This window comes from Sipha flava, unplaced genomic scaffold (assembly GCF_003268045.1).
Source record: "Sipha flava isolate LNK unplaced genomic scaffold, YSA_version1 103_pilon_pilon, whole genome shotgun sequence".
Taxonomy (NCBI): Eukaryota; Metazoa; Arthropoda; class Insecta; order Hemiptera; family Aphididae; genus Sipha; species Sipha flava.
The window spans coordinates 1,186,864-1,199,903 of record NW_020271717.1 but is presented as its reverse complement, the minus strand read 5'-3'; the positions used below and the strand labels follow the sequence as shown (position 1 = coordinate 1,199,903).

The 13,040-nt window shown below is 26.0% G+C and overlaps 2 protein-coding genes across 4 annotated transcripts; one reads left to right on the top strand and one right to left on the bottom strand.

The window, feature by feature from the left end:
• Positions 1–6: 6 nt before the first annotated feature.
• Positions 7–5,420, top strand: LOC112682112 (protein CASC3). Of its 2 annotated transcripts, none has more exons than XM_025552618.1 (6): positions 7–853; positions 1,986–2,173; positions 2,247–2,624; positions 2,694–3,538; positions 4,161–4,753; positions 4,859–5,420. In XM_025552618.1, exons 1-6 carry the CDS (start codon positions 245–247, stop codon positions 5,000–5,002), a joined length of 2,757 nt encoding a protein of 918 aa, XP_025408403.1. In that variant the 5' UTR covers positions 7–244; the 3' UTR covers positions 5,003–5,420. The 2 variants fall into 2 exon arrangements, with proteins under 2 accessions (XP_025408403.1, XP_025408395.1); XM_025552610.1 differs by having other exon boundaries at positions 2,244–2,624.
• Positions 5,421–7,635: 2,215 nt separating this feature from the next.
• Positions 7,636–10,209, bottom strand: LOC112681985. 2 transcript variants are annotated; one of them, XM_025552402.1, is made up of 5 exons: positions 9,641–10,209; positions 8,976–9,186; positions 8,682–8,872; positions 8,036–8,261; positions 7,636–7,728 (listed from the first exon to the last, which is right to left on the bottom strand). In XM_025552402.1, the coding sequence occupies exons 1-4, from the start codon at positions 9,780–9,782 to the stop codon at positions 8,257–8,259; spliced, it is 549 nt and encodes a 182-aa protein (XP_025408187.1). In that variant the 5' UTR covers positions 9,783–10,209; the 3' UTR covers positions 7,636–7,728; positions 8,036–8,256. The 2 variants fall into 2 exon arrangements, with proteins under 2 accessions (XP_025408187.1, XP_025408177.1); XM_025552392.1 differs by having other exon boundaries at positions 8,570–8,872; positions 9,641–10,208.
• Between the last annotated feature and the right edge of the window lie 2,831 nt (positions 10,210–13,040).

The following is a 13,040-nucleotide window of genomic DNA, read 5'->3' as shown; positions in this document are numbered from 1 at the left end:
TTTTTTTTTTTTTTTTTATCTTATCGCAGCGGTCAACAGTATTGTTATTGTTGCTGCTTCTGCTATTAACGTAATCGCGTATTGGTGTAATTGCCCTTTTGTAACGCTGTCTAATTGTTATTTGTACAATCAATACCGTTTCTATTGAGATTATTGTATTATATTTTTAACGTGTAAAGTATAAATATTATACTACGTTTTTTTTTAATTACTATTATCCAATAACATAACCTAAACAAAAACAATGGACAGTAATGCAAAAAGCGAAGAGACAATTTCATTAGAAGTGGACACAGTTTCACCCCCAACAGTAACTAGTGTTCCCGAAAATAATGAAAATGCTCAAAATAATGTGTCATCCGTGGAAAGCATACCCATACCTTTGGATGTCAGCCATGAACCTGTGGTAGACGAGAAGGTTGAAGTTGCAGTTTCAGTTGCTGAAGTTGTAAATGATATTAGTGATAATTGTAACTCTGCGCCTGTTGAAGATGACAAGTTAAACAAAGCCATGGCATCTACTACTTTAGCTGATGTTAAACAAAATCCTAGTGAAGCAATTTCTGATGAGCAGGTATCAGATTTAATTGAAAAAGAAAATACCAAGGAAAATACTTTTGTTGATAATATGAGTATAAAACCAGTTGTATCTGAAGAAAAAACATCGGAGCCCAATGAAACATCTGATGTTGAATTTAAAGATGCACTAGAATCTATCGATAATGAAGATGATGAAGTTGAAAGAGAACAGCAATGTGATATAAACAAACAAGAATGTTTACCTGATGGAGAGAGTAGTGGTGAAGATGAAATAGTCGATGAAGAAGAATTAGGTGATGACGGAGACGCTGAGGTAATAAATTATAATATTTTTAATGTTGAATACATTCTTTTATATTAAATACATATCTTAACTGTTTTATTTTAATGTATAGGTATTTTACAGTTAATATTAAATAAATTAGAATAAACTTTCCATCCATTTAATCAATCAATTCAAATGTATTCTAAAAACTGATTACTTTTATATTATGTTCTCCATTTTGTAAAGTTATTTTTAAAAATGTTTGTTTGATTACCCTGATACTTTATAGCAGTGTTTCTCATCCTTTTTTCATTCATATAACCCTTGACTTCATGCCATTGCTTTATGTACCTCCTCTCGATTTGTCAATTTTCACTTATGATTGATATAAATTATAAAATTAATTTTAATGGATAATTTATAATTATGAAGTATTATTATTACTTTTTTATTAGTATCCATATAACATATATAAAAAATTAATGTACATTTTACAATTTAATTTTAATGTGATCCTAGGGGGTGTTTGATATCATTACATTTTTTAAATTTGGTTTTCCACAGATGGTAAACTCACAAAAAGCTTATAACAATACTTATTTTTGATGAATGTGTACGAAAAAAAGTCTTTTCCACAAATACAGTGCTCGTTATTAAATATTTCATAAATAATTTATTAATTCTAATATATATATATATATATATCGATTTTTACATTTTCCACCATCATTCATTTTTTTCCCGAGTACCCTCTATTTTATTTTCACAAATGACATATTACATATACTCTCAGTTGAGAAAGCTGCTCTAAAGAATTTTCTTAAATTTTTAAGAATAATATGAAATTGTTATACTTACATTAATAATATTTACTAATTAATAATTATAATAATTGTCAAAAATAAAAATATATTCTTGTTGAGCTATAGATCTTCAAATAACATATATTAATATTTCATTAATTAAAATAAATTGAATAAATCATAATATTATGGTTAAACTACGAACTCTCTTGAAGTTTTACAAATTTTATTTTTAAGTTTAGTGTAGTAAATAATTTTATAATTTATAATAATTATTATACCTAAATTAAAAAAATGCTTTCATTTGTTTTATTACTGTTAACTAAATGTTTTATTTTTATTTTAATTTATTTTTGACCATTTTTTTTTAATTTTAGCCTGACACGTCTGCACCTGAAATACCAGTTCCTGTTGACAATGATACTAATGATCCACAATACATACCTAGACGTGGACGATTTTATGAGCATGATGATCGTATGGCTTATAGTACAACAAGTTCTGAAGGATCAGAATCAGAAGATGGGCATGAAAAAGAATCAGGAGACGAAAATGAAGGTTCTGTGTAAGTATTAACTTAAAAAAATTGTTGAATTGAATATGTAATATTAATTTGTTTCTTTGTTTACTATAAGTAGTCATCAACGTAACAAAAAAGAACGTACTGATAGTCAAAATCAAAAGTCAACCACTAAATCTGTTAATATTGCCGAAAACAATGCAACAGTAGTTATAGATAGTACACCATCTACTAAGAAAGTCTTAGCTATATCAAAGGCTGCATCTGTATTAAAAGACTCTTCAGATAATGCAACTGCTAGTGATGGATCTGCAAAGAAACCTAGTGGAGGTTTTAGAAAATCTCGTAACATCGACTCATTAGATAAATGGTCACATGATATGTATGATGAACGTGAGCAGACTCCCAAAAGTCGAGATGAGTTATTGGTCTCATATGGGTATGATATACGAGAAGAATCTGAAGCACCTCGAGCCCGACGCCATCATAAATATGGGTAAGTTATTAACTAAAATGTATAATAAATATTCTTTTAATAATAATTATTTATTTGTTTTTATTTTAGGCGATCTGCTACAGCCAAATATACTCGTAACTGGCAAGACACAAAAGCATACATAGGCACTGGTGGGCCACAGTCATCTAAAGTGAAACGAGGAGGTGTAGCACAACGCCTTGTTGGTGGTCCTTACAAGAACAAAAATAAGTCTTCAACTTCTAATGAGTACACATCTGAATTTCCTACTTTAGATGGTAAAAAGACTATTGAGTCTTCTACTACTACTGTTGCGGTTACTGAGCCATCAGTTGTGACAAAAGATTTAAATCAGCATCATAATCAACAGCCAAAATCTCTTTCTCAAGAAAAAAAGACTGTTATGTCGGTCTCAAAAACTAATCCTACTCGTAATCACTTTACTCGTACTCCCATTAAAAATGTCACTTCTGGAAATCACAGTAATCACCAAGACCAGAAAAATGGAGGACCATCTCAATCATCATTCCACAATAAAAACCATTTTAATCGATCTTCATCAAATTCTCCTGCTAACAAAGAAAAAATCACTTCACAAGTCAATCGCGACAATTCTTCAACTGCAGTCAATCCTAATTTATTTATCCGTAAACCTCAACAAAATCAACCAAATAATTTCAAGCAGCAACACTTTAATAGTCAAGGCCATAACCAGCATCATTCGTCTTCTGCTCCTCGAGGCCGTAACTTCCATCAACACAATAATACTAATCAGCAATACAATCATGATAGATATTTTGCTAAGGGATCAGGACCTCCTTTATCGTCCAATTCAAACTATGATCAACAACATAATTCTGTAGGACCTACTTCTGCAGGCACAGGACGTACACGTCATAGTGGTGGAAATTATAATCAGTACAATAATCGTCAATGTAAGTATTTCAAAATTATGTATATGTATGTATAATATATATTGTAGAGCAGTGGTTACCTTTTGTAGATCACGGACCTTTGATGAAAGATTTTTAGAAATCGTGAACCCCCTTACAAATTTTTTTATTACAAAATATCCCGTTATTAAAAACAAAATTATAATAATTATTTTATATAATAAATTACATTAGTAGACATAACAAAACAAACATATTTATAATTTTTTTTTTAATATTCTTAAAATGTAATTTATTAACTTAATGCAATGGTTGGTGTTATACTTGTGACACAAGTTTTTGAACATCATATAAAAATAAGACCTGTCTTATTTACGAGTATATGATAAAAAGTATATGAAAAAAAAAAATTTATAATAATCTAACAATATTGTAATAATGCACTCTGTCTCGCATTGATGTATGTTATATTAAAAGTGCTGTGGACCCCCGACATGAGCATCGCAGACCCCTAGCGGCCCGCAGATCACAGGTTAAGAACCGCTGTAGTAGAGTATATGGATACAATATTTAAAATATTGAATATGTTTAGGATATTCACCCTAATTTTAATTAAAAAAAATACGCAATTATAATATAACATAAATGTATATTTAATTTTCAGATGATAATGAAAATGATCAAAATGAACAACTATCACAACCAGTGGTTCGCAGTTCTAAGCGGTATTCGGTACAAAGTCGTAGAGAACTGCCTGATCCAGTATTGAACTTTAATGCTATGTCTAAGACATCTCAATCTCAACAATCTTCAGTTTCTCAGCATCAGCAACAACAAAATGGATTGGTTATGCAAGACCAACAGCAGACAATACAACAATTACAGTCTCAGCAGCAACCACCCATTCAAATTCACCAACAACAACCACCAACTATGCAAATTCAACAATTTCATCAACCTATACAACAAATACATCCACATCATGGTATGGTACTTGATCACAACACTGGTATGATGGTTATGGCTACTGCTGATCCATCAATGTACCATCAACTATATGCTGCACCTCAGTATGCTACTGCAGTTACACCAGGTCCTGCTGCTGTTACGGATGATCAAAATGCAGCTGCAGTAGCTGCAGCAGCTCTTCAGATGCTCGCAGCCCAAGCAGCTGTTTATCAGCCTGTACCAACTGGTGCTACTGGTGTAACACCGCCAACAACTGGTACACAATCTATGCAACAACAACAACAACCAGTAAGTGTAGATGTTATTCTTAATAAATTAAATATTTTTAATATGTTTTTAAAAATTATAAAAGTAATAAATTATCTTATTTAACAGATTTTTATTTTATTTTAGGAAACATTCATGACTACTTACTACCAACCTCAGCAACAGCCACAACAACAACCTCCTCCAAGACGTGTCAATTTAGCTATACCAATTGTAGCACCACCTCCTGAACAAGGTGCTTCGAAAACACCACCTCCTACAGCAGCATAGATGAATGAATTTAATTGATTCATATAACTAACTAATTATACAATAACTATTTACAATTTAATATTGATACTGTATTCTGTTTATTTTATTCATAATATTTTTTTGATGTTTTCGATTTTAATATTATAATTATAATTGAAAATTATTTTATTAATGATGCTTTATGACAAGGATTTTAACTTGATTAAATACTATTAGCATGAATGGTTATTAATGTGTCCATAGTACATTTCAATATTATTATTTTTTATTTTTTTCCTTTGTATTTGTTTTAATAATTTACTATTTGCATGCATTATTATTGCAGTACATTACGATATATAATTTTTAATTTTTAACTGTTCTTATTTTGTGTTTGTTTTCTATTGTAGTATCAATAACAACAATGAATTAAAATATGATAAATTACTGAAGTTAAGATTGTGTTTTTTATTTGATATAATTTACATTTAATGAAATACTTAAATAATACTGAAAGAATGCCAGCCATTGAAAATTGCTGTTTAATGTTTGAATAATTGTATTAATTATTTGAAATATATACCAAAAATGATGTCTTATTATTGAGTATTTCATTTTTACTTTCAAAATACAAATACTGTAATTATAGTAATGCTAATATAATATGAAACTCAAAAGTGATTATAATGTATTTCACGTTTTATTCAACAATTATAAATTAAAGATAAATATTATATCGGGATTTAAAAGATTTTTGTTACCAATAATTTTATAAATATAGATAACAAACTAATTAGAATATTATGGTTAGTAAGTTACTAATAGCAAACTTTCATTCATTTATCTATAGGTTGTAAGGTTTCTGTCACTGAAATGTTCACTGAAATGTTAAAGCACTATAAAAGTTGGAAATATCTAAACAATAACTAGATACTCTTGTATAGTTATATTGTTGTATAGTCATTTAGAAGAGAGTTAAGTAACATGAATACTTTCAATGTTAGCATTTGGAGATATTTCCTTTATTATTATTAGGCGCGGATTTTTATGTAATTACATAATTTTATTGAATGTGAATTTTTTATTTCCGATTAAAAATAAGCACGTTTCGTAACACCCTGAAATAATATGAGACCTTTTTTATTTTACATATCTTGTAAATATTTCACATTTTCATACCATTTCAATACGGTTTTTTTAAATTTACAATTATTATATTGGAATTAAATTAAAAAAAGATATTTCAAATCTTGATCCAGATACTACAATCGCTATAACTTCTGATATTATGTAATTTAGTATATATGTATATATATAAAATAATATAGTATATACTAAATAATAATTTAGTATATATTTCCACAATTTTTTATTTCTTAGTTAAAATAATAAAACAATTAGAAACATTAAATCTAACAATAGTTGAGTCTTATGATAGTGGAATATGCAGAAATTCAATGAAATGAAGTTCAAGGAGAATCCGGAATCATAATAAAAATAAATTAAACTCCGCATTCGATAATACGTTGGTTTACAAAAAAACATTAAAACTAGGCACTAGAGATAATCTTATTGATAAAAATGAAAATATATCAAATTATATAGAAGTAACACCATTTAACATATGTGGTATGAAATATGTCCCATTAACCTCAGTTGACATTGAATGCAACATCAGCATGTTGACTTTGAAATCTAACCGCCATACAATAAAATTTGAAAATCTTTAAATGAACGTTGTATCCAATTGTTTTGAAGAAAACAATTATGAAGATGATTAAATGAATAATTATTAATTAATAATTAAAAATTAATGTAAAATACAGTTTTTTTTTAAATATTCCACGTTTTTTAATACATATTTTAGCAAAAATAAGAACACAAATATTAACATATTTTGATTTTTTTTATTACATAAAAATTCGCGTCTTAATTATTATATACTTTTACTATCTCTTAAATAGTTCATGTTAATATTTATTTACCATTTAGAGAAATAATGTCAATACCAATTTGTGTAATTACTTTTTAAGTGTCAATTATTTTTTAGTAAACATTTAATGATCTTTACATACATAAAATATTTACAATAGTTACAAATTACAATTATATATAAATATAATAGATTATTTACAGTTTCAAAAAATGGATATTAACAATTATGAATTACTTATTTATTTTAACATTTAAATACATTCAAAATGAAAATAAATCATTCAATTAAATTGCAATATAACAATAAGTAAAAATGTAATAAACAAAATATAAATTAAAAATATTTAAAAAAATATAAATTTATAAATAATATAATACATTTAATAAAAATATTACATAAATATTGAGTTGGTTTATTAAAGCTACATGTTTACAGCCAATCAGATGTATAAATGTCCATCTTTGTATAAGTGATACACAACCCAGGTAATTAAATGTCTTATCATCTATTGAATGTTGGCCTTTAAATAAAATTGTGTGTAGCATGTATAAGTATAAAATATAGCCAATTTAAATAAAATGTGATAAGTAAACAATTTGTCATGTTGATGTTACTACTTCAAGGGCAGCTCTTCCAAATATAGTAGGAAATTAAATAATATTTTGGAATATATTTAATTCAAATAGTTTCAAATTTTTATTGGGCACATTATAAATAAATTTTAAACAAAGCACCTTGTTAAATAATATCATAATAATTAATATGATTTTTCTTTTGCATTTCCACCAACTGAATTTTAACTTTAAATGGCTTTTTAGTATTGGCAGTTCTAGAAAATAAAACAAATTATATTTTTAGTTTATACATCAAATAATAGTATTGTAATAATTTTAAATTAGTTTTTAACAACAACACCAATCACATTAAATATATATAAATTATATATGACACATATTATTAGTTATAGTATAAGTTATAATTAGTCAAAAGTTCTAGAGTCAAAATGAATAACTAATGAAAAACAAATGTTTTAGACCAATTTTAAACTATTTTAAAATTATTTAAAATGCAATAGACTATATTACAAGTAAATGAACCTAAAAAAATATTATTTATTGTATGTTCTAATAACTTACTAAAGAATGATTATTATGGCTTGCAATAGACCTTGAATGATTTCAGCAGTTAACTACAAAATGTATATTTAAATTAAAATGACTACAACCACAACTATCAACTTATGTGTAAGTAATGAATAGTTTAATTATTTTTTATTGCCGATGTAGTAAATTTTACAGTTGAACAGGCTTGAGTTGAGAATATGCAATTTTCCAATTTTGTAACTGAACTGAAATTTTTATTCTGTAAATTATAATGTGAGTTATAATTGTTATAAATTTATAACATTTTAAGTATAAAATTGAATATAATGTATAAACAATAAAAATAGAATAGAAGTGTAAAGTACTCATCACCAAGTAACCAGTTAATTTAATCTAATTGTATTAAGTGAATAGCATAGAAATTAACAATCAGAAAGTTGTAAGTAAGGTGTTGATAGGTTTAGATTAGAGATAAACTAAAAATATTGTAATGTTATTGTTAAGAAAATGTCTTGAGGAATCATTTAAATCATTTATAGTGAATAGTTAAATTATTATTTATTTTACCGTTATTTATACATGAATTACAGCAATACAACAAATTGTTTGATAAAGTCCTAGTTATATTGTAGTGACATCAACTAATGTAGATGGTGATTAATCCAATAATTTTCTCTACCTCCATTGAAAATGTTGCGTACTACAACTGAATTTCTTTCCAATGTACTTAAATTATTAATGGTGGGTGGTATCACATAAGATTGTGTATTATTAGACAATATGATTTGCTGTTGACGGACAGAAATGGCATCTGATACTGTTGATCTTATGATATTGTTAGTTGCTAAAATATTGCTATCAAATTGTTCACTAAAAACAGAAATAATGATTTAATGTGAAATGTATATTAATTATAAATAATAAGTAAACTAATAAACAATATACAATAAAACGCATTTGATAGTAAAAATACCACTTGGCCTCAACTTCTGGTGATGATGATACATTATTATTAGAAGCATTGGCTTGATTCAAAAGTGCTTGTTTTTCTTCTTCGAGTTCATCACGCTTATCTCGTAATTCAGATAAACGACCATTGATCTGTGCTAATGACAGTTTATTTTCCTGAATTTTTTGTTGTTCTAAATATTTAACTTTTCTTAAAACTTCAGCATTAGCTTCAGCTATAAGGGAATAAGATAAAAATAAATAGTGTAAGCAAAAATTAAAATAATAATATAGATATATTTTTTGAGATTATTATTTAATCAATTTTAAAATAGGTATTATCCATTGCATTATTTGATTATTATTTAAAATTAAAATTAATTTGCAACAATTAATGGATATATTTTAATGATAAAAATTTAAAGCAATTATTTTTATAAATACTGTAAATACTAATGGTTTGAAGAAAATATATTAATGACTTGATTTGGTAAAAAGAATATGATTAATAATCAAAATAACTTGTAGCTTTTAAAAAATATTCACTTGAAAATATAATTAGTTACATTTAATTCTTGATTCAACCAAAATTTAAATACAAATACTTAATTAACCAATATGTTGTTTACAACTTGAATTGGTAAAAATGATTACAGTTAAGTGTTAGGACATATTTTCAAATACATTTACCTTGTTTACACTTTTCTCGACGGGTTAAAATATGTTTCCGTAATGATTTCCACATTCTTTTGTTTTGAATTCTATTAGCATGTCTAATAGACAAATTATTCGTACCTTCTTCAATAAATCTGAATGCGTCAGAAAACGTCATGTTTGATCAAATTATTCCAGCAAAATTGAAAGATAGACAGTCCGGTACTGTTGAATCAACAGTGTTTTACGTATTTATCTAGATAAATAGTAGGACAAAATTTGTTGGAATGATGAACAGGCAGTGTAAATCATTAGAGCGATGATTGGTAAATGTGAAGCGAAACAAGTGAGTTCAAATGCGTAGTGTGATAGAAGTCCGAATCATTTGTTTACCAGACCGTAAGAAACGCAATCGATACGGATTGTAAGAATAAAAGAAAACGAAATGAACCGGCAACCAATTAGAATATTACGCGACAAGCGAACGGCGACAAACATCAATCCGTTTGGAAAATACTATAAAATTGTACACAACATTTTTGAGTTATGTATTGTGAAGATATGAACGAATACTGGTCGACGCTAACGGCTAACGCGATTATGTTAGAAACGCCTTATCAATCGTGGTCGAGAAAATAACGAAAATATTTGCTATCAGCGACCGTGAATCGTGACAAAAGGCATAATGTAATAAATGAAATATTTGTATTACGTCTGAGATCGTAACCATATAAAGAAATATGGAATGGCATATTTAATTATGACATATTTCGATGTAGAAACTATACACTCGTTGTGCTACGCTTATGATTTTGAGACCAAACCGAGCTCCTGTATAATATGCGATAAGTATTCAATAGGCCTAACCGAATCTTACCAATTGTAATATAGTCGTTCAACATTAGAATAATAGGTGTATGGACAGATGTAATATTAGTAAGTACGTGTTGAACGAATACGAACATTTTTTAGTGTTCGAAATGACAACAAACCAGTGTTAAATAATAATATAGTAATCTTTTATCAAAGTTTTGTCTTGGATCGCCCACGATGATCCAATATTTTCAAGAGAGTTTTTTTTAATAATTTGAATATTTGTACTGCAGAAAACAAATTTTGTATATCTTTATAGATATGCATAACATAAATCAAAGTAAAAAAGTATTTAATTTATGAAGTGTAGTTAATTTAGCAGTTTAAGCGAAATACCAGTTTTATATATTCAACAAACAAACTTTATTAGATGTATGACAACAAATTGTCCCCTATTATTGTTGGTTACCCTAAGTTGTAAAATTTTTATTTTTGTAAGTAATTTGATTACTCGCTGTAATCAAATTACTTTCAAAAATAAATATAAGCAAAAAATGTAATAGGTATATTTTACAAATTAAGATGTTGGTATATTATGTTATTTTTTTGTTACGTTAAAAATATTTATGACTCAAGGTTTCTGTCAAATCAAATAAAAATGTTAAAACTTTTGTATTTTGTAATGATACTCGAACATTATTTGATTACCAACATCTTTGATTATCTTTTATTTGTATCCCAATTATTGCATATTGACTGTAACTGACAATATTTCCTAATTTTAATTTTTTTTTTCATTGCAACTATTTTATTAATTTTTTTAATTATTAAATGCAAATTGTAATGAACTTTGCAAATAAAGTGATTCAATTTTTTTTAAAAAAACTACTATTTTTTTCCAACTGCTATGTGGAAAGTATTTTTGACAATGTTATTTGTCATTGTCTGTATAAAAAAAAATTTTATTTAAAACAAATAAAATAAATATAGGTCTAGAACTTCATAGGACTGATTTTTAATGTGTAGCTAATAAATGGGTATATAACATTTTAAATACCTAAATATTCATTTTTTTATTCAAATTTATATTATTTATATTATTCGCTATACATTTTTATTCTTAAATATTTATTTTTAATACTAAAAATTATTAGTATTGAATAAATATACATATTAATTATTTTAGAATTAATAGTCAAGACTAATTACCATTAGTTTTCTTCTAAACAAAGTTTTTAAATACTGTAAAATGAAGCAACATTGATAAAATTAAAATTTAAGTGTTAATTAATTGTTAATTTTTTAGTTTTTTGTATTGAAATCATTGAAAAATTAATCTTTATAATAACTAGGGCTAGGGACTTCATGCCCTTATAAACCTTAAAATATGTATACATTTATGCCCTAAATAATCAATAAATATGCTATTAAAATATGCATTTATAAAAAATTAATTAGTAATAAATTATAATAATATTTTTATATATGATAGATATGATGATCTAAGATAATTTTTTCTTTTTTTCAAATTTGTTTTTATCTTATATTGAGTTTTTATCTAAAACAAAATATTTAAAATGGTTTTAAAAATAAATTAAATTGAAAACATTTTTTTTATTTTTAATATAGTTATAATTCTTCTAACCTTGAGCATTACATTGGACTATAAGATATTTTCTTAAGTTGGAAAATTTAAATGACTGCCTGTTATCAGCCAAAATATTTTTATATTTAGAAAAGGAACGTTACACGTCTACGGAACTTATTGGTGCAAACTTAAAAAATCGTAGGTCACTACTACTAATATCTGCAGACAATCCATCTATAGATTCATTTTTCCATTTAAAATATTCGATATTTTTTGTAGTTAGCCTTAGCTTGTGCAGATTCTTCAATTTTTGCAGAATGTATACGTTTTTTGTAGTTTTAATTATTTTATTGCATTCAGTTAGTTCACCAATAAGACACTTAGAGTTCCAAGTCGCGTGATATATGAAGAAATAAATCATAATTTTTTTTAATAAAATTTAAAAACTTACTTCTCCATATGAATAATTGTCAAATTTGCATTTATAAAATGAAAAATGGTCAAATATGCACTTATAAATGAAAAATGGTCTTACATGCAAAATATGCAACTATAAATTTTAAATATTAACTTGTATTGCAATGAAACAAATTTATATATTACTTAGCTATGTTTTGTATAATTATTTAAAATCATGCAAGTTCCTAGAAGTCCCGAGCCCTAATAATAACTGTTTACCGAATATTGTTCTTCATAAGTATTCAAACATTTTTTATAATTTTTTTTTAATTACCTCAGAATTTTAACTTAAAATAATTATCAAAGTTATACTACAAATGGGGTAACTTTGATATACCCATTTTTATAATGTATATTTTTATATATATTTTTATAAATGAATGGTTAGGAACATAAATGTATCAATGTTTCTCCATTTCAAAATTCATCTACAAGTTTTTGAGTTCTTAATATTTCTTTTTAATGAATTAAATTTGACACATGGTGTAATTTTGATAAATAAAGATAATAATATATAAATTAAATCAATACATGCCTAAATAATTAATACAAACTTTTTATTTATTCAACTTTAAC

Coding starts and splice junctions, on each gene's coding strand:
- LOC112682112 (XM_025552610.1), top strand. CDS start 245: ATGGACAGTAATGCAAAAAGCGAAGAGACAATTTCATTAGAAGTGGAC. Junction 854..1,985: donor GTGATGACGGAGACGCTGAG/GTAATAAATTAT, acceptor TTTTAATTTTAG/CCTGACACGTCTGCACCTGA. Junction 3,539..4,160: donor TCAGTACAATAATCGTCAAT/GTAAGTATTTCA, acceptor TTTAATTTTCAG/ATGATAATGAAAATGATCAA.
- LOC112681985 (XM_025552392.1), bottom strand. CDS start 9,782: ATGACGTTTTCTGACGCATTCAGATTTATTGAAGAAGGTACGAATAAT. Junction 9,187..9,640: donor TCGAGAAAAGTGTAAACAAG/GTAAATGTATTT, acceptor ATTCCCTTATAG/CTGAAGCTAATGCTGAAGTT. Junction 8,873..8,975: donor CCAGAAGTTGAGGCCAAGTG/GTATTTTTACTA, acceptor TTCTGTTTTTAG/TGAACAATTTGATAGCAATA.